Raw genomic sequence first — 20,977 nt, 5'->3', positions numbered from 1 at the left:
CTTTTTAGGTATCTATATTACTGTGAAGAAAGATGGAAGATTAGTGAAGAAATGATATGAATGCTCATTGATCTTGAATGCTTTTTGTACAGCAGGTATAACTGAGTTTCTCCTCTTAGTCTCTGGCAGCCCTCCTACTGATGTAGGAGCCTTGCTGTTCATACCAGTAGCACATAGGCATCTATAAGAATGGATTTCCTAATGGATGTCTCATTTCGTAGCTTAAAGTAAACAAGTCAATTTTATACCTGCCACATTTCTGATTTAAAATCGTGTCATTGGAGAAGAAGTTGGGCTGTCAGCTGAAATACATTTACAGAACTGCATGTTCTGTTTCCCTTTTTATGGCAGAGGGTTTTCCTTCAGTTTGCCTGGTGTGTCAGTTGCAACAACAACAAAAAAGGCACAATTCTCGATGTTAGCCAGTCACTTCTCCTTTCATTTGCTTGGAGAGATGCTCTAGAAACTGTTGTTGTAAATAGGCATTGAGATTCTCTTGGCCTAAGGCAGTGATTTTGCCCTCCAGAATGGGCTTCTGTATGCAAAGAAAACTGTTGTCAACTCATGCCAAAAGCCAACGCAATGCCCAAACCATGCGGGCTGCTGCAGCAGGCTGATCTGATCTCTGGCAGACTGTCTTCATCAGAAGAGGGCTCAAGAAGTCCTGCTGTTAATTCACACCACAATTTTGCTTTTGTACTGCAATTCATTGGCAAAGGTTGCAGTTGAGGAGGTGGGGAGGGGATGACTCAAAACAGGAGAAAACTGTGAAGTGGTTATTTAAAAATTACTGCCTTTTTCATACTCCTTGCTTGTTTGCTGATTACGCAGAGATTTCTTTGCAAATATTGAGATAGCCTCAACCAAAGCACATGTTGATAATTGATACTTTTTTATTTTCTGATCAGTCATAAAATGAAATTACTTTCCTTTTGTAGAAGGTATAGAAAGAGATCATTGTGAGACGAAGAATTACAGTGCACTTTGTAAATGATTTTTCAATCATACTCACGGCTTAAATTTTTTCAGCTTCAGGTTACAATGTTCTTTGCTTTTTGAACCTTGTAGAAGATTTCTCACTGGACTTCTTTATGGGACAGATTTTTCTTCTGAAGCTTTGCAGAAAGGAGATGAAGGTGGAGATGTCGTAGATAGTTACTTGCTCTTGAACCACTGATACATGCTGCCCAGGACCTCACTGATGGTCACGCTTAGTTTAGCTGAATAGGATTTCTGCTTGAAGAGCCAGGACTTTGCCTTGTGTTAGTCACTCAAAGTTTGTTCATGTCTGTTCTAGTAAACACATGAAGATGCAGTAAAGGCGTTGTTACTCTCTCCCCATTTCAGCATGATTATTATTCTGTTTCCAAGGGAATTATGGCTGGAAGCAGCATGATCCAGCCTGGGATTCTGTTACAACCTTTTCATTCCAAAGTGGTGTCAGATTCCAAACTGTACTTCTATTTGGTTTATTAATTTGTTTTTCTGAACGTTACAGAGTTGTAATATCCCATTTTTGCCAAAATCAGGCCTCAGTTTGGCAGGCTTTTCTTTTATCAACTCCAGTTGTTCTTCCACAACCCTTTGAGGATTTTCTTTTTCATGCAGTCAGTACTCTGCATGCTCCATCGTGCACTCAATTAGAGGACATGTCAAACACATCTGTATTTAAACAGGAACTATGTTACTTCTCTCTTATTTTTGGCCCTGGCTATTTCTGCTGTGAACTATCTATCTGGGAATTAGAAATGCTTACAGTACAGTATAGTGTCTAAATTGTAGTGGTTTGTGTTATGATTACAATGTTGTCATGGTAATGTAATTTTTGTAAATGAAAAGCCAAGGTTTGCATATGTAGTTCTTACAAGTCCTGGAAGGCCTGGAGTGGGTCAATTAGTCATATATTTTATAACATCCCACATATAATGTGCTTTTTTGAGACTTAATGCACAGTATTAACAAGAGTTAGCTGGAAATTTTTAAGTACTATTGGGGAAAAAAAATAAGGTAAATGCAGTAGCTGGATTTTAAAGCACCTTTTTCTTTCTCATTAGAGGGAACTGTCCTTTGCACCCACTTAGCACACATCAGCTTGTTCAAGTCAGCCAAATCATGACAACACAACAGTGATGTAATGTGTAGCTTACAGGCAGAATAAAGGTGTACCAGATTGGGAAGACAGAGTCTTCTTTCTGAATGATTGTGAAATACAGAATGGGTTAAAGAAAAAGTGTTTTAAAATACAGTCTTTGGGAACATCTGTTTCTCAAAGTTATGACTCAAGTACAGCTGGACAAAGTACAATTAGTGTTTATTCTCAGTAGAGCATCCAGTGGTGTTCAGAAGTCTTGAGTGCTTGGCAGAGGAGGCTGATGAGCCAGGGCTGGGTGCTTGCAGTCTGCCCTTGCTATGGCTGTTGGGCTCTGCCCTCCCTGCACTGGGCTAGGCTCTGCTGGCCTGACACCACTGCAGATCCCATAGGGATCCCATAGGGTTAGGTTGGAAACAATATATCCAGGCTTGAAGAGATGGTGTCAGCTGGTGCTGGGATGGCATAGGGATTTTAATGTGCATTGCACAATACACTATTGAAAATACCTGTTGCTTTTTTTTCTCTCATTGTATCTTACACTTTATGGGTATGCCACAGAAATCATATTCAGTCTGGCTGTGAATGTTAACTATTTTCTTACTTTCTTGTCTCAGTAAAATTTGTTCGTAAAGCATAATAATCTCTTTCTTAAGAGTTCTAATGGAAGTGGAAAATTTGTTCTAGTGCTTAAGTAGGCTGGGAAAGAATCACCCTAGCTCAGTAAATAACTGCTACTGTCTTTTCTTCTGGGCACGCTCAGTCCATGAGTCTGATAGAGATTGGGAACCCTTCTCAAAGCCTGGAGAACGTGTGTCGTTGGGCCTACTTGCAACAGAAGCCAGACACCGGGCATGCAGAATACCATGACCATGCTATCTTCCTCACAAGGCAGGATTTTGGCCCATCTGGCATGCAGGGTAAGACATGTGTCGGGTTTTGTTTGGTAAATGGCAAAACTTCTGAGCAACATTTGCGTTTATCACTGTGCAAACCTAATCGTGCAGTTTAAATTTTGCTTAGCTTTGGTCAACAATTTCTTTCCCCAAACGCTCTGCACATGACCGTTTTCAGTTGTGACTGTTTCATGCATTGCATCCTAACTGATGGGATTACTTATGGGATCATTTCTTTGCTCTAGCTGAAGGCAAGCAATTGAGATCCCTATGTAAACAATCCTGAAAATGCCCAAAGATAAGGAATAGATTTTGTGTTTAAAAAGTTGTTGCAGTAAAGATTGCCAAGAAATGCTGTCACCAAGAGGTCTGGAACAGCAGGACCAAGTGTTGTGCACTTTTTCCTTTCCTTCAGGTTCTGCCTCTTTGTGAGATCAGGTTTGTTCATTGGAGGGGATAAATCTCCTGTTCATTTTGAATTGGTCAGATCTGCTGTCAGCACAGGGCGAGGGTTTTGCTCGTGTGTTCCTGGGTGCTGGAAGTGCACCGAGCTCATGAGCTGCACAGCACTGCATGGTATCCCCCTTTCCTCTGTTGCCTTGTGTACTCAGAGAAGGCAATTGCAGAATGGTCCTAGATGTGATAACAACCTTCTGACTGAGCTAGGAATATAGTTTCAGTTGGTTAACAGGGTGATCTCATCTGTTTCATGGATGAGAGAGCACGTTATTAAATGTCTGCGGACAGAGGTCTCTTTTTATCTCTGAGAGGACCACTTACCTGTAATTCATGTCGCAAAGGGGCAGACTGTTTTCATGGAGTTTCACGTCACTTTTCCATACTTGTTCCTTTTCTGAAACGTGGTGTTTCTCACAGGCTATGCTCCAGTCACAGGAATGTGCCATCCTGTTCGAAGCTGTACTCTCAATCATGAAGATGGTTTTTCATCTGCATTTGTGGTGGCTCATGAAACTGGACATGTGTGAGTAGAGCCCTGGACGTCCCGTGTTTCATCCTATGTCTTTGATGCTGAGAGATAGCTGTGACACTGGGACAATGAAGTTCATGTGAAGAAATCATGTCCATGTCCACATGTCATTAGCTCTCGCTTCAGATCTCAGCTCTGTCAAGATTTTATTTATGATCTGAAGTTTTATATTCAGGTGTTTTTCAAATGGAAAAAGGAACTAATACCAAAATACCTCCCAGGACTGCTGTGAAACTAGATTGAATGATGCTTTATAGTCTCCTGGTGAAAATGTAAAATACTCATTGGGATGAAGTATGAATTTTTTAAGTTAATGGAATACGTGATTCTCAAGCACAGTCCATATTAAATCAGCACATCTGATATGGTACTGCTGCTAAAGGAGAAAATACTGCATAGGAAAAAAAAAAAAGGTGCTAACCACCGAAATTGCAACTATATAAAAATATAAGAATGTGATCATTTTATTGATGTGACTTGATTTGGTCTCTCCCAGAGCATTTCAGTTTCTCTGTTTGCAGAGGACACCCACTGACTGCCCATTTTCTCTCAAGAAGAACAACACTTCCCAGAAGGCCTTTTCTGAACAGTCTTAATCTATTATATTTTCCCTAAGAAGGCCTTCAGGTCCTGTTCTGTCTGTTTTATTAGAAATTATGGAGGGCTTTAAATGAAAAAATCACCAAAGTTCATTGGATCTCACTGCAAATGTATCTAAATTAGACAGGAGCATAGAATTGATGCCTATCTGGTATTGGGTTCCAGAATTTTTGAATTAGGATTGTAAAGAGTGTACACTGAGCTCTAGAAGAGAGATCACTGGAGATTGTTTGTGATCCCTGAAATTGCATTCAGCCCTAATCTGCTAATTTGACTTTGGTAACACACACAGTGCCCATGTTAATCAAACAGCATGCACAGAAAAACACAATCCAAGATCCACAATGTGGAACTGCTACAGTGGGCAGTAGCAGCAGCTGGTGTAACTAGCTTTCAGTGTGGATTTTTATCCCCCCACTTGGCTACAATTGCAGGTTAATTCAAATCAAGGAACTTCCAAATGGCTCCAGAAAGGAGTATGAGTAAATTTCATTTATTCTGCTGGAGAGGAGACCAGATCCTTAATCCAGAAATGGGTTCATTTAGCCATAGTTATTCAGAAACGTATGCATACACAGAAGTCCAAAGATGGCATTTTCAATCTATTTCAAAAGTGGATGTTGAGTTAATCCCATGAAAGTATCTTAAGAGCCAGTACCTGGGATGTGGGGTATAACAGTGTGACTGTGATCGCCCGTGGCAACATTTGGGGTACAGAAATGTTTGGTCACTTGGAGTTCGTCTTCAGTGTGACTGTGCTTGCTCTCTCCTGTGCCGGGGCAGTTTAGGCATGGAGCATGATGGCCAAGGAAACAGATGTGGGGATGAGGTCCGCCTGGGGAGCATCATGGCCCCCCTTGTGCAAGCTGCCTTCCACCGCTTCCACTGGTCCCGCTGCAGCCAGCAGGAGCTGAATCGATACCTCCAGTGAGTAGCTGTTCAGCTGCCTCTCAGCTTTGATTAGGAAACATCTAAGAGCAATTTTGCTTTTAGCATTCGTGTAGTGTTTGTGCTTTATTCTTTTATTACTTACTCGAATGGGGTTGAATAAAACAAAGAAAGCCACCCCCAGCCTACTGGGAACCAGATGGCTCTCGTGGATTGCAAATAATAAAACAAATTGTCAATGAGTTTGAGTTCAGTTCATTTAGTTTACTTCTATATTCATTTCCAGACTGTTGATAGTGTGTGGGAGACACTGGTACTCACCTCCTTGCTGACTTCCTGCTTCCCTCACATAGGCTTTTGCTTTTGCTGCAGGAATGCCTGTGCTATCTTACAGATACCAGATTTGGCTTCAAGAGCTGTTGATTGCTTATGATGACTGTCAATGATGAGATGGTGCTCTTTAAAAAAATGAAATTCTGCCCCTTATAAGTTCTTAGAGGTCTTCTGGACCTAATAGATCTCTAAAGAAAGAACATGATTCTGGAATTAATTTTTCAGTGGTGTCTTTTCGTTTAAATATCCTAAATGCTCCATTTTTTTTAACAGCTCATTTATTCCCCTTGCCTTCTCTTTGGAATGGGTCCTTCCTGCATTAGAGCTGCACTCAGGTTCCCTGACAAACTCTGACTTTATGATCCTGTTTTAGCTCTTATAGAATGGATCTCCCCCTTATTGTTATGTACAAGGTGTATAGGAAAAATGCAGTGAAACTCTAGGATACACAGCAAGAACTGAAAATAAGTTGAAAAGAAGGCAGCAAAATCAACAAAATAAGCAGAAGTCAGTCTTTTTGTCAATGTTTTTATTATCTTATGTACCTTAGGTATGGCAGTAAGGATAGGAAATATTGTGAGAGATGCGTGATTGTTTAATTAGCAAGATCCTTTAGAGCATTATCAGTTAAATGAAAATCATCTGGCTTAGATGGCTGCTTTGCATTCTTTTAAATACAGCTATTTTAGAATATCTTATAATGCCGTGATTTGTTTTGAAGTAAATCTAAGCTCAACATTCTGCTTTCAGCTATTGGAATCTTGAGGGCAGCCTGAATGATAGCCAGAATAGAGCTGGGTATGGTGTCCTCATGTCTGTTAGATAACTTGGGGACAATTCAGAGATACTGCCTATGGTGTTGGCTTGTGAATGAAGCAGTGATTATACAGTTAACCATTCTGTGCTATTCTGCTCTGTTTTCTATGCACCTCAGTCAGACATGGTCTTAGTTTGTCCTATGGGGAAATCTCCCTTGTTCATCACACGGAAAGGGAACTTGGCAGGTTATGGATGGGGCTGAGAGGTATCAGGAGAAACAGAGAGAGGGAATAATCCTGAGCATTTAATGTGGGCTGGAAAGTACTGGTGCTTATAGATGGGTCACTGCTTCTCAGCAGGGGACAGGAGTATGGCAAGCTCAGCACTGCTCCTGGGTGATTACCCTGGCTTCTGCTTCTAAAGCTGCACTCTAAATGCAGTTGCAGGTAGTAAGGAATTCCACAAATGGAAAAGTAACTGAATATTCTTTGATTCTTGGTCTTATGTGGATTCTTCCTTTGGTTCCTTTTTCATAGGCAACCTGGGAACCAACAGGAATTTACCTGCAAGCTGTGTGGAAGTTACAATGGAAAGATTTCCAGACCTCCCCTTCCCAACCTTGCCGGGGGGGGGGGGGGGCCCCCAGAAAACAACAACACCAAAACAAAAAACCAACACAGAATATGTTAGAGGTGGATACATCATGCTAAAGTTTATGTGAGCATAATTGCGATATTAGATGCTCTTCGTGACCAGAGTCTGAGGAATAGTAGGCTCTATTTTGTTTGGATCGAGAAGGCACCGAAACCACAAACACTCTGTGAGTCTCACAGCCCCATCTGTTACTGTAATTTTTGCCTGTTGCAGTTCCTATGATTGTCTGCGCGATGATCCCTTCGAACATGACTGGCCTTCCCTTCCACAGCTGCCAGGAATTCACTACTCCATGAATGAGCAGTGCCGTTTTGATTTTGGTTTGGGCTACATGATGTGCACAGCTGTGAGTACTTAAGTTCAGCCTCTGCTCTTTCTCATCCAGGAGTGTTGTAAGTGTCTCTGAAATGTCCTGTATAGGGACAGCACAGTGAAGCCCACAAGGAAGGATGATGTGCCCACTTGGTTGTGAGCGAGAAATAACAACTTAATGTTGACAAATATGTTATTTTAAGAACCTCTGTGCTTTCTTCAAAAAACTGAACTTAGAGAAATGGCCATGCTGTAGTTTCATGAACAGTTCTAGACTAGAAGCAAGCAAGCTTGCTGTATTGTGGAGCCTCCTATTGCTGCCAGCTAGTTAGTTTGTTATAAACTCCCACCCCGATGAGAAGGAGATGGATTTGGTGTCACATCTTAGTGTTAACACAGGGCAGAAAGCTTTTATGTTCTGGTTTTGTGGAAAGCATGATGTGTTTTAATGTCTAGCATGTGAAAATAAGCGTGACAGCAAAGAGAACAACTTGCAAGGGCTCTTGATGCTATGGTTGGCTCTTGATGCACTGGGAAAACAAGAGACAAAGCCCAAATTTATATAAGCTAGGCAAGACTGGTGCAATTTGCAGTGCCTCAGCCTCTGCAGCAGGGCTGTGCCTCCCACCTCCGGATCCTCAAGCAGGACACAAATTTTATATGGAACGACGTGTTTTCAGCTGGTGTGGCAGCTGCTAACGTAATGCAGAACATTGCTGCTTTCATTCCCATCTGTAGGATTATGTGTGCCGAGCAGTGTCTCCAGATAATGGATGAAAACCTTTTAAGCATCAGCTGCAGTTTTGTGTTTTGACACATTCCCGCTGATGCTGCCTTGGAGGAATGTCCCTGCCAAAGAGGGTCTTTCCTTGTATCTGTTCTCTGGAGCCTGGGAGGCTTTCTATTCTTTGTTCAGAACAGTCAAGAGCACGTCCAGACATTATAGTCTATTATATTTTGTGGTGGGTGGCTCTCATTCTCTGCATTACGAGCACTTGTAGTGTAGGTGAAATGATGAGTTACTCATTGGGCCTGAGGTCAGTCTTGCACCCTCCTGAGAGGAGCAGCTCGCATCCCTCTCCCACGGGTACTCAAGTATTGTTTGTTCTGTTTGTTGAACGAAGCAATGCCATTTGGAGAAGCTGTAAGAAAAGGCAGTGTGTGCCTTATCGGGCAGGGGAACTGGTTTACTCCTTGTTCAATCTGCCTCTAGTCACTGGTATCAAGCCGTTTTTGTCCAGTGTTATTCTATTGACTGCAGGCAGGGTCTCACCTCAGAATCGCTGGTGATTTTTGCATGTTCAGTCATACTTACTTCACAGTGTTCCTCAGGAATTAGTGAGCACAGCTGACACTTGAGAGCTGGGTAAGGAAAATCGAGCCCCACGCTACAGTTTTGCTCAGAGTTTGAAGTCAGAGCTCCATCAAAGCATCACCCACTCTGATTTTTTTTGTGTTTCAGTTTCGTACATTTGATCCCTGTAAGCAGCTGTGGTGTAGCCATCCTGAGAACCCCTACTTCTGCAAAACAAAGAAAGGGCCTCCGCTGGACGGGACCATGTGTGCACCAGGAAAGGTGGGAGCTGGAGCTGTGCATGTTGGAGTCTGTGTGTGTGCAGCTGGGGTTGTTATCCTTCAGATTAAGCACAGAAATGGAAGGTTTTTGTCTTTTCAATTTGTTTTTAGAAATGTAGGGAATGGAGGACTGGAGAATATAATAGAGGGGGTGTAAAGAGAAAAGCTTATGACTTTTATTTGTCTCCTCCATATAGCTTCGGGGAATGTCTGGGTGTGAACTGCATTGTAACTCATGAGTTCCCAAGTCCCAGTTTGCCCAAAGATAGGGTCAGTTTAGCAAAGGAAAAACCTTCTGGGAACTTGAAGTCAGCTGAGATGTGGGGCAAATTCCTGAATGCAAGTAAGGAGGAAGGGACCAGGTCTGGTGTGTGCTGCATGATGTCTCTCTGTCTATGAAACCCAGTCTTCAGGCAAGTCATGGCAGCATCTGCACATTTGTGAATTGCCCTTGGATTCTCAGCAAGTCATTGTAGAGCCAAAAATGGGGAATTTTCACTTGCCCATGACTTGTGCATGGTCGAGGTGTTGTGTTTGTGTCAGTGATGTCGCAGTGCCAGTAGGCCTCCATGGCTGAGAGCTGTGAGGTCCTGGAGACTGCAAGCCCACTGAGGCTGCAGTGCTGGCCCTGAGGGACAGGGCGGATGTGGGAGTTGAGTGAGAGCTGGAGAGAGCCAGCATGACCATGGGGAGGGATGAGCAGAAGAAAAGGGCAGATCTGCGTAGGTGGATTTGCTTGGTGGGAGTCAAGGGAGGCATGAAGAGCTGTGAAGGGAAGGAGCAAGGTGCCAAGGGCTCCGACAGCTCCTGCCCTGAAAGGACAGCCTGCTCCAGCTCTCAGTTACCCCTCTGGGGAGGTCGTGCTGTGCTCACAGTGGATCTGAACTCCTTTGAAGTCTGCTCAAAATGCCTGGCTTCGCTGGGCTGTGGGCGCAGGGTCTGAGGGGAAGATGTTGTTGATACTTGGAAGGATGTTTGTAAAACCCAGTGGATGACATCATTTATGTGATAAATGAACCATATTAGCAACTGCTGTTGTGGTTTGAAATGTTTTTTTTTAATGAAAGCATAATGTAATGCTAAATTCCTTCCCTAGCAAGCCATGCTCTAAATAAGCCATTTCTTTTTGGTCTTCTTTAGGTTATTTATCTCATAACACCCCTGTTTTATGTTTGAAAATACGTAGATTTTTAAATTACAATACACAGTCTCGGGCAATTTCTTTGGATTCACCTGAGACATTTTTCCACATCTTGATTTTATATTAAACAAACACATGAAAATCCCAGAAAAACACAACTGTATTCCAGCTTGTCACTTCCCTTACTTCTCCAAGCCATCCATTCATCAGTGTTTGGACAGAAATGAGAATAAAAAAAGGAACTTGTAATCTCACAGTTAATGATCAGTCCAGTGCTTCCATTATAAACAGTTTGTCAGGATATTATGCAACTCCACTGTAACTTTTTTCGCTGGACTGGGACTTAGGCTCCAAGGCTTCAGCGAGCTGCCCAGACAGCCAGGTTCTGGTGGTTCAGTGAAGATGCAGGAGGGGATGTGTGCATTCCATAGATGGTAGGAGTGTAACTGTTTTACTCCCAGAGATGTCACAGATTTTTGATAAATAAGCTTACTGCAGCCTTCCAGCAGAACCTGAGAAAATGATATGAAATGAAAACCATTTAGTTAGATAAAGCCCTGTAGCCTGAGCAATAGCTTATGAGAGGGTTGCAGTGAAGTTCTTGCTTCTCAGCTCGGCATTTGACCAGTGTTCTTATTAGGAGCTGAGGGTGTTTTAGCAGAGGCACATCATATCAGTCCTTTTCCATTTTTTCTGTTCCTTTTCATCCATGCCTTTGATTTGGTCTTTCTCTGTTCACTGTCTTCATCAATTTGGATAGAACCAGAGGCTCTCAGCAGAAAGCAAAGTGACTACAGCACGGACATTGCCTGCAGTTGGGACGTTGGCAGTCTTCTCCGAGAAGCATCTCCCATGGTGTATGAGGAAGACAAAAATAACTTGAAACTCAGACCACTATTTAGGGCTAATGCCAGAAAAAAGGAACACAAACAAGCAATCAGAGAAGATGATTCAATGAGATCCATTTGACTCCTGCCTTAGGGGCATGCAGTTTTCATGATTTCATACCACTAATTCCCAGCGCCTGTTTTAAGCTGAGGCCAATCAAATCAGTGCTGATGTGTTGAAGAAATATCCCGGCTTTGCAGCAGCTGAGATGTCCCAGTGCCAGAAAGAGAAGCAGTGTTTGGGAGACTGACAGGGTGTACGGAGCTCAGGTGTTTGACCTGAGCCTGCTGTTCAGATGGCTGATAGCCGATGGCTTTGCCAAACTCAGCAGATGCTGTTGAAGAGGACAAAGTCCAGCTGCCTCCTTCCTTTCTGATGGTCCAGGGCCAAGAACACCTAGTGCAGATGGGAGATCTGTAGCACATTGTCAGCAGCCACACTGACAAGGACCACGTCTCTGTGTGCCCTGCTGTCTTGGAGAGAGGGACTGCATCTTGGAAGTGGAAGGGAAATTAGACTTCACAGTGCCGGAGTATTTGTATGTGTATGCATGCATGCACACATAGAGATGTGCATTTAATGTATGAAAATATTTGTAAGCTTTTCTCTGCATGTGTTCATTTGAAAGAAGTTGCCAAAAGAATGACGTTCTGCTTTTGAAAAAGAATTTTTAAGTGAGTTTCCTTGTACAAATGGAGACATGTTAATTGGCAGCAATGTAATAGTTTGGTGGGTTTAGGGATAGAAATGTGTAATATTCTCTTAAGGCTTTCCAGCCAGAGGACAAAACTGCTATTTTTATGGAATTTTAAAGGAAATAGAATGCTTCATGTAGCTCTCAACCCAGTGTTTTTAAGTGAATTGAGAGGGGAAAGACAGAATGGATTTCCTGAAGCTTCAGTGATGCAGCACCTTGCACTTCCAAGCGGCCACGTTAGCTCCAAGGAAATGAGCTGTGTGTGAAGCACAGCATGTGGGGAGTGGAGTCTGAATGTGGAACCAGAGATGCTCTGTGAATTTTCATAGTTAAACATGCAGACAAGAGGTAATTATGCGAAGCTTAAAAGCACAGCATTCTGCAGTTTAGGAAAATAAAGCACATATGTTTTCAGCTGATGATTTATTTACTTGTATACAATTCTGTCAGCTCCACCAGTAGCCCCAGGCTTTGGAACCCGGGCCTCCTTAAGAAATATGTCATCAGTTTTCCTTGTTCAGTTTTTTTAAAGCTATTACTCTTCTGGGGAGAGGTGCATATCAGCTGAAGCAGGTGACTGCCCTCCAGAAGGCAGAAATAAAAAAGTCACTCATGCAGGCGATGGCATGCCTGAGTCCATCTGCTCACTGCTGAGAGGAGCACAGAGGGCTGCAGTGCCCACACTCCTGATTTCTTTCCTTGGAGTCAGGTGAGCTCCTGGTACCCTCCTGTGCCAACCGAGCTGATGTTCCTGGTTAACTTGGCAGCTGTGCAAGAGCCTGAGCCCAGCTGGTTCTCCTGCCCTCACACCGCATGGATGAGACTTGCAGTTTTTGCTCTATCAGGAAGAGAAGAAGAATGATTATTGAAATAAAAAGGTCTTAGAAGAAAAAGGGTTTCTGAAAACACCAATGTGTGCTCAAAGCGATCTGGTGGTTTCCTACCAGGGATGCAGACCCCACGGGAGGCAGATGGGTGAGCGCTGTGCTGGCTGCCACAGAAACACAAGATGGACACATTCTGCACCAGGAACCACCACTGCTCCCGGGACAGCTGTGTGCTACAGCTGGGGTTATTCCCTACAATTGATTGATCTCAAACAGAGGGAGCAGAGCGGACCAGCCTGCATGCGATGGGAGGTGGAAATAACGCAACAGCCCCGTCCTGACATGATGAGACCAAGCAGGGCTTACTGACATGGCTGGGCTGGGAGGCGGGCACGACAGGTAGAGAGACTGAGAGAAATCTGCAAGTCTTGAAAAATGACCATGCAGCTGTGGGAAGCCCACAGGAACACAGAAGCTTTTTTTTTTTTTTGGCCCTCACAGCAGTTGTCTCAAAGAACTGCTGAAAACAGCAATGGAATGTTTTACTGCGCGAGTTTTAAGCTTCCTCTCCTGGAAATTGCACTTGTTTTGGACTGCCCTGTTTGCCAGAAAAACTGGCGAGACCACAAGAAGTCATCTTCTCTTCCAGTAAGAAAACAATTCGCACTTTCCCATTTTTTTTTCCTCATTAAAAAGGAAAGATTGCTTTAATATGCTTCATGCTTTACATGAAAGCCCTGCTTGTGAAGGGAATAGTGGCTGGAATTGGCTGTTCCCACTTAGTTAAGCAGTTATTGCAGTGGCAGTGGGAAGGGGCAGCTCTCACATCCTTTATTGCACTATAGACGGATCCATCTCTGCTTTCTGCTCTGTGTGCTCCTCTTGCACCAATCTGCAGCACCTAAGATGCCATTGAATCACTTCATTTTATGTAGGCTTCTTTCTTTGAGCACACAGCCCAGATGCAGCCTGGCGGTGACTCACTCATAGCTCTCTGCTTCCCAGCAGGCAGTGCAGGACTGACTTCTCCAGCAAAAACCCATCATGCTCCTTTCTTTACACAGGCAAAGTCAATAACACTTTCCACATTTGCTTTCCAGTTCAGGAATGAGTCACAGTGTCAAACAGGTGATTTGTTCATGGTTATTGCAAACCACATCCCTTTGCATCTGGCTAAAACAGGGGAAAGAGACAGCAAACACAGCATCACATGTCTCTTCCTCTCCTCTCTACTGAGTGTCAGATCCTGGAGCATCGCTACGTGGCTCTTCAGGCAGAGTTGTGTGGATGTTACATCTGAGGGATGCAGAAGCCTGACAAAAGGATGCTGAAACAAGCAGGGATCAGGAGCCCTTGCAGCTCATCTTCCTCCAAGCCCAGCTGCAGTCTGGCCTGCCAGGCAGACACATTCCCCTGCATCGCTGCAGTAGTGCCATTCCACTCAGGGCTGACTGCTCACATTGTTTGCTCAAACCTCTACAAAGCCAGGAGTGCATCATCCCTGGAGGATACGGTGCCGAACCTCAGAGTTAGCATATTAGCATTTTGTGTTTCTTTTATGCTTTGCTGAATTATCTCTTGTTCTGTCAAGCAGATGAGAAAAATTTGCCCATTGCAACTCTGGAGCAGGATTGTTATAATTGGCTTTGTGGTAACTCGTCTTCTTCATGGGCTTTGACTTTGAATATTTGAAGTCATGAGAAATAACGAGTAGCTGAAAACTAATTTCTGCTCTGTTTTCTACCCCTTGTCCAACCGAATCAGTAGCAAAATAAATTGCATGAATAAAAAGCCAATCATTGAGCGGATTAGCAAATGGGAAACCTGTGTCTTGTCAACGTTTTACTAATGATTCTCTCTTTAAATTCAGCATTATTAATGATTATCCATCCCTTTTAAATTCGTCTTCCAGCTCACTAATCGCTCCACGCTTACAAATGCTCTCTGGTTATATATCTTCTGGTTTTGTTTTTGCTGGCAGCATGCATTCTGCCATATGCTCAGCTGGTGCTGCCTGCCAAATTCCCGAATTCCAGGGCTCGTTAAGCTGTGTAAAACGTTGTTGTTGACTTGAATGTTAAGGAAAGCAAGGGACCGATTGCAGTTGTTGTTGTGGCCATCTGTGCACGTGAGCCGGAGCCCTGTCCCAGCAGCCACCAGTGCAGCAGAGTGCAATGGCCTCATGCAAAGTCTTTGGTAGTGCTGGCAATGTTTTCCATTACTTTTATGTAAGCAGCAGAAACAGTCCAAATCTGTGATCCTTGAGAAGAATTCATCCTGCCTTCAGCTAAGGAAGACTTCCTTCATTAGGGACTGGTGGAAGAGCAGTAGCAGATGTCTTTAGTGGGAGGAGGCAGTAGAGAGGGTTATAGAGTTGTAGAATGCCCCCAGCTGGAAGGGACCCGTAAGGATCATCGAGTCCAACTTTGGGCTCCATGCAAGACCACCCAAAAATCAGATTATGTATCTGAGAAAAGGCAAACTATTGTGTCTTCAATTGCATTTTTTGCTTTGTATCCTACAAGATCTCATTAAAGTTGATGGATATAAGCATGGAGGCGACAAAGACTTTTAAAGAAATGTGTAAATACCTTGTGGGTTTGGAGAATTCAGGAAACTCTGTTTACCTCCATGTAGAACCGACTGCATTAAAATTTGGGTAATAGAATGAGAAAATCATTGGAAATGATAGCCGTAGATGGGGAGTAACTGCTCCAGAATGGGTCTGTGCAAGGCAGTGTTTGGTGAAGGGTTTCTGGTGTTCTGATGAGCTTTAGTAAGATTTCAGTGAGACTCTGGGAGTTCTCTATGTCGTATCAACAGTGTCTGCCATGTGAGGTGACATTAATTTTGTGCTGCTTTGCTGACCACATTCACTGCAGTGTTACTGGGGCTACTGCTGCTGAAGGAGCTGTTGTCGTCGCTGCAAGAAATGGCAGCAGCAGGGTTGTACCTTTACCCTGCAGGGTTTGGGATTCTGCCACTTCCGTTAGATGGATTTCTACCAGTTAAGGTGAAATCCCTGCTGCTCTGATGGAGGCACGTGATGCTGACAGCATGTTAACGAACTGGGCAGTCTCTATTCCTATGAGCAAAAATGGGCATACTGAAAATGTGTAAGTTTGTCAAATCAGAAGGAGCTGGGGATCACGGGCACAGTACAGCAGTGATTCTCATTGCCTTCTTCTGGAGAGGTGAAAAGAATCCAATATTTGTGCCCAAAATGAAATCTGTTGCACCAGTGGTACAGTATGGAATCATAGAATCCTTAGAGTTGGAAGGGACCTCTGAAGGCCGTTAGTGCAACTCCCATCTGCTCACTCTGTACCTATCCCGTTCTTTCTCCTAGCACTGCTTCAAAGGTCACTGCATCTGGCTGACACCAGACATCCTGAAACAGGATGGGCACTGGGGGGCATGGAGTAAGTTTGGCTCCTGCTCTCGCACCTGTGGCACGGGGGTGAAGTACAGAACACGGCAGTGTGACAACCCACAGTAAGTCTGGGACTCCTGCGTGGTTTTCGAACATGAAGTGAATGAGTGGTGAGAACCCTTGTGGAATTACTGCTATGGTAACACAGTAAAGGTTGCTGAGTGGTGCTCTTAGGTCTCACCTGCAGTACACTAGAATTTCTGCTTTGGGCCCCTTGGCCCAAAGACATGAGCCGTCTTTATCTGCTAGTTTATCCATCCATTGAGCTGGTTGTGCCATTAAAAGGATCTTGAAAGTGCTATTCTGTTATTGCAAAGGTATACTTCAGAGCCCCGTGTATGCCTTATTCTAGCATGAGTATGAAATGATGTCAATAATTTGCTGGATTGTGTTAAAAAATTCATTTTTTAAATTAATCCAACTTTTTTAGTACTTCAAAAACAGTCTCACAACAGGGAATATACTGACATCTTCAAACTGTTTTCATTCCAAGTTGGAGCAAAGCTCCAGAGAGCAGAACCCTCCCCAGAGTTAATCCTAAGGATGTTGAATTGTTGTGCTCTGATGACGTATATATGGTTCATCAAAATAATGTAAAATGGCTTAATTTCAGTAACACTGAAGCTATGATATATGTAATATATACAAGATGTACAAATGATATTAAATATGTGATTATCCCTATTTCATGAAATATCAGGATCATGGCAGCAGGAAATGAAGCAGTGGGCAGAATTAAATGATTTCACCAAACAGAATTTTTGAACATGTTTTGACAGGATGAAATGATTGAACATGACTTCAATATTGAAAATAATCTTATTGATGATGAAGCCATGTTTTCTGATGGAAATTGTTCCGTTAAGAAAAAAATTTGTCAGTTCTAATTTCAACCTTTACTCCATTGGCAACATGAAAGTGACTTTTATGATTGTGGGCTCTGTTTTAGTTGTAAAATCTATTTGCACAGAGGAAAGGCTGGGTTTGCTGCTGGCTTAGGAGGCAATGTGAATGAGTCGCTTCACCTGCTTGTGCTCTCCTTTCCTGAACCACACCAAGAAAATAACTTTTCTATTTCAAGTGCTTGGAGGCTCAACTTGCAGGAATTGTTCTGTGGGAGAGAAATAGAGACGACAGGTTTTTAAATGTTTGCTCCTTTTATCCCAGCTGTAATGACTTATATTGAGAGAAACCTTTCCAGAGGTACCTCCCAACAGAAAGCAAACACCAGAGCAATCATTAAACTAGATGAAGTCCTGATAAAATGCGAGAAGGAAGTACTGGAAATACACCACTGGCTTCATCAAGTTCCTAATGACGTGGTTAGGGGTTAGATTGTGTCTCAGAGGGTTTGGTAGTTGCTCGATTCATGTGTTAATGACCAAAGTAACCATTGCTTTCTGTCCTCTGCAGTCCAGCCAACGGAGGCCGCACGTGCGTAGGGCCGAGCTATGAGTTCCAGCTCTGCAACACACAGGATTGCCCCAAGGACTTTGAGGATTTCAGAGAGGAGCAGTGCAGGCAATGGGATCCGTACTTTGAGTACCAGAACACGAAGCACCATTGGCTGCCCTATGAGCATGTTGATGGTGAGTGGTCCCGCTTCTTGTCCTCAATGTGTCTCAGGGTGGGAGTGCTGGAGTTGGGGACCTACAGGGACGTGGTGTGGCCATTGACATGGCCAAGTTGGGACTTCTGGCACCAAACACTGCACGCAGAATGATTGTTCACTGTTTCTCATAACATAAACCTGAGAACATCAAATAGAATTATCAGGTGGCAGATTTAAAACAAATTTAAAACAAACAAGAGGAAGTACTTTCCCACACAGCACATATTAAATGGGAATCCATTGCCACAGGGTGTTTTCAGATGCCAGAAGCTTTAAGAGTGATTTAGGGAAATGTTTGAAAGGTCTATAATCCACCAAAAGCTGCTAAACAATGAGATCCAGCCATGATGTGGAGGAACTCTGAGCTGCAGTTTTCCTTGAAGAATATACACAGGAAAGTGTTACTTTTGTTTTGTTCTTCCATCTTCCTGCTAATTCTGTTGGACACTGCTGGGGCTGGACACTGGTTTGGATGGGAGCTGGGTGAGAACCATCACGATCGTTGTGGTGTTACAGCATCTTGGCAGAGATCACCTCTGCAAACAAAAATGCTAGTTTTACTGCTAACTTTTCTGCCTTAAATGCCTACAGAAGTGCAGCTAATTGGTTTTGGGGCATGAAGACTGTTGCCATGCTATTGCTGTGTTGTGCTGAAACCTTGCTTTTAACAAACAAGAAGGAAGATGGCAACGAGTCCCCATTTGTGTGAGAAGCAGTGTAGACTGCTCATGTTTTTAAACGAGGTCATGGAGAACAGGGCTGGTGTGGCAGGGGACAAGTGACACGGCCCATGTCCCAGAGCTCTGCCAAGCCCAGCACAGATCTCAGGGAGGGGAAGGATTGCCTTAGGTGAATCCTTTCACATTCCAGAGAGGAGCTACTGTCAGAAGTTAGTAGCAAATAGCTTGTCATTAATTTGTCTGACTTATTTCCTAAAGAGTTCTCAGGGTCCCCTCATTCTTCTCATGCCATCTTGTGCAATCTGGGATTCTTGGAGCAGCAGATGCAGCCTCACAGCTCAATTTCATGAAATAGTTTTGCTGGCACAGGGAGATGGGGAGGAACGCTGTGGCCCAGAGACCTTTGATTCTGCTCAGACCTTCACTTTGTCTCTGGAGCTGTCTGCCACAGAGTCTGCTGAAACTAATCAGCTATTTTCTATTAAATTCCATGGCTTCTGGGTCAGAAACTGGCTCACTGATCTGAGCACTGTTACTAGCCACTGCTGGGGTTCTATATATCTGTGTTACAGGGCCTTTTGTGTTTAAAACTGCCTTTTGTACAGGCAAGGCATAGCAGTGACATACTTTGTGCAGATAACACAGCCCTGACTCAGAAGTGACATAAATCCATGCACTTGACAAGCAGCTCCATCAGGCACATGTGGTACATTTGTCTATGGTGGGGACTGGGGGGAGCATTTAATTCCAATTAATGGCAGCTGCAAATTTACCATTCTCGTGGAGCTGTGGGAATAAAGCCTTGTACAGAGCCAGTAACATCTGCTCAGACCTTTGGGTATTTTCTTTTTATCTGCTGCAATGAGTGTATGGTATGCATTGGGTGAGGCACAGTGTGTGTGTACACATCTATGCCTTGTGCATAGTGTAATGTTCCTAATATATGCAGATCCATTAGGTCTGACATTATTGTCTTAAACTTAGGACTTCTCTATTAAAGATCTGCATAAGAAAAGTAAATTACCTGTTTTAATAGACCAGGCACTGCATTTTTTGTTGCTTAGCAGTAACAAAGGTCTCTGATGTACCAATACCCAGTGGGCACGAAGACGCCAAGAGCAATAACAAGAACTGCATTTAAAGAGGGCAGAGGCCATGGAACTGCACAAGGGAAGAATGCTACGGCCCTGTGAACATTTATTTTAATTGAACTGCTATAATTGCAAGGTCATTACTGTTCTAAATGGTGGGAAAAGTGCCTAAGATGTGATCATGTTAAACCAGCAGAATATTTCTTCCATCTAACAGAATGCTCTTCTTCGCCTCAAAAAGCATAGTGTCACATACTACCAAGTTCAGCAAAGAAACCTTTAGAGCTGGCCAAGCACTGTTTTCTTTTGCAGCCAAGGAAAGGTGCCACCTGTATTGCGAATCCAAGGAAACAGGGGATGTTGTGTACATGAAGAGGATGGTCCACGATGGGACCCGCTGCTCCTACAAAGACGCGTACAGCATCTGCGTGCGGGGAGAATGCTTGGTAAGCTTTGACGCCTTGGTTCAGAGACAGTGAACAACTAAAATGGTGGCTTGAGTTTTTCTCTCCATGAATGTGTGTTTAAGTAGATACAGTAACACTTTGGATATTAAGGAGATTTCATTAGGCTTATTGTCACAATATTGTGTGTGATATTCACAGTTGCCATCACACTACATGTGACTCAATTCCAACAGCTCCTACCTACACAGGGAATATTTGACACAGTTTTTAAGAAGAGCTATTACAATTAGCTTTCAACGAAAGCTTTTCAATGAAAGCTTTTCCTGCTCGGGTTTAGTGGAGGCAGAATGCACAGCATACAAACCTGCTGTAGCTCCCACGGAAGGTGGTGCTAAGGTACTGCTGGTGTGCATTCTCCCCGTCATTGATCAGGCTGCTTTTAAAAGATCAGTAGTAATTCCTCCGAGCTGGGATCTGCCTCAGGTCATCTTTCAGCAGAACTTGAGGCTCTGACTCAGCAAAGTACTGCTGGAGGGTTCTGCCCTCCCACCAACGCTTTGATTCTCCCAGAATTTAACCTTCTGCTTTAGGATACGCTGAGGCTGAAGAGCTTGTCCTTCACAGTGCTGCATTCCTTTGGCATGAGGACTGCTTTGAAGCACAGTATCAAAATCTAATCACCTGACTGACAGCTGTGTAAGAACTGGGAGTGCAAGTATTAAAATCTGTTTGGATGCTGAACTTCCAGGAAAATACTACAGTTTGTTCTTTGCTGAAGTCTGGCTTTTGGTATCTGAGTTGCAGGCTCCTTTGAATTGAAGCTTGAATAAGTAAAAGTGACTGTTTTTCTGCTTTGTGCGCAGAAAGTTGGGTGTGACAGGGTCATAGGATCCACGAAGCAGGAAGACAAATGCGGTGTTTGCGGAGGAGATAATTCCCACTGCAAAGTGGTGAAAGGAACGTTTTCAAGAGTACCAAAGAAACAAGGTCAGTTCATTCATTGTTTTGTCTTGGGGGACTCAGGATGTCTTCATTTGATTTCTCCTGATACTTAAAGTTTCCTGAAAAATACCAAAGCAATTGCAAATAATTCACAGCACCACTAAT

The 20,977-nt window shown here is 43.4% G+C and overlaps 1 protein-coding gene across 1 annotated transcript in view; it reads left to right on the top strand.

The window, feature by feature from the left end:
• The window catches only part of ADAMTS2 (ADAM metallopeptidase with thrombospondin type 1 motif 2), a 168,302-nt gene that overhangs the window by 130,935 nt on the left and 16,390 nt on the right, over positions 1 to 20,977 (top strand). The window contains exons 6-14 of the mRNA XM_042881583.1: positions 2,853 to 3,009; positions 3,862 to 3,967; positions 5,357 to 5,500; positions 7,421 to 7,553; positions 8,982 to 9,095; positions 15,997 to 16,142; positions 17,494 to 17,669; positions 19,776 to 19,909; positions 20,734 to 20,857. Of these exons, the coding sequence (XP_042737517.1) occupies positions 2,853 to 3,009; positions 3,862 to 3,967; positions 5,357 to 5,500; positions 7,421 to 7,553; positions 8,982 to 9,095; positions 15,997 to 16,142; positions 17,494 to 17,669; positions 19,776 to 19,909; positions 20,734 to 20,857 (1,234 nt within the window). The remainder of the gene's footprint in view (positions 1 to 2,852; positions 3,010 to 3,861; positions 3,968 to 5,356; positions 5,501 to 7,420; positions 7,554 to 8,981; positions 9,096 to 15,996; positions 16,143 to 17,493; positions 17,670 to 19,775; positions 19,910 to 20,733; positions 20,858 to 20,977) is intronic.

Source organism: Lagopus leucura, unplaced genomic scaffold (assembly GCF_019238085.1).
Source record: "Lagopus leucura isolate 7727_CA_CO unplaced genomic scaffold, USGS_WTPT01 Super-Scaffold_100030, whole genome shotgun sequence".
Lineage (NCBI taxonomy): Eukaryota > Metazoa > Chordata > Aves > Galliformes > Phasianidae > Lagopus > Lagopus leucura.
The sequence above is the reverse complement of the archived record's forward strand: the minus strand, read 5'-3'. Positions and strand labels throughout refer to the sequence as shown.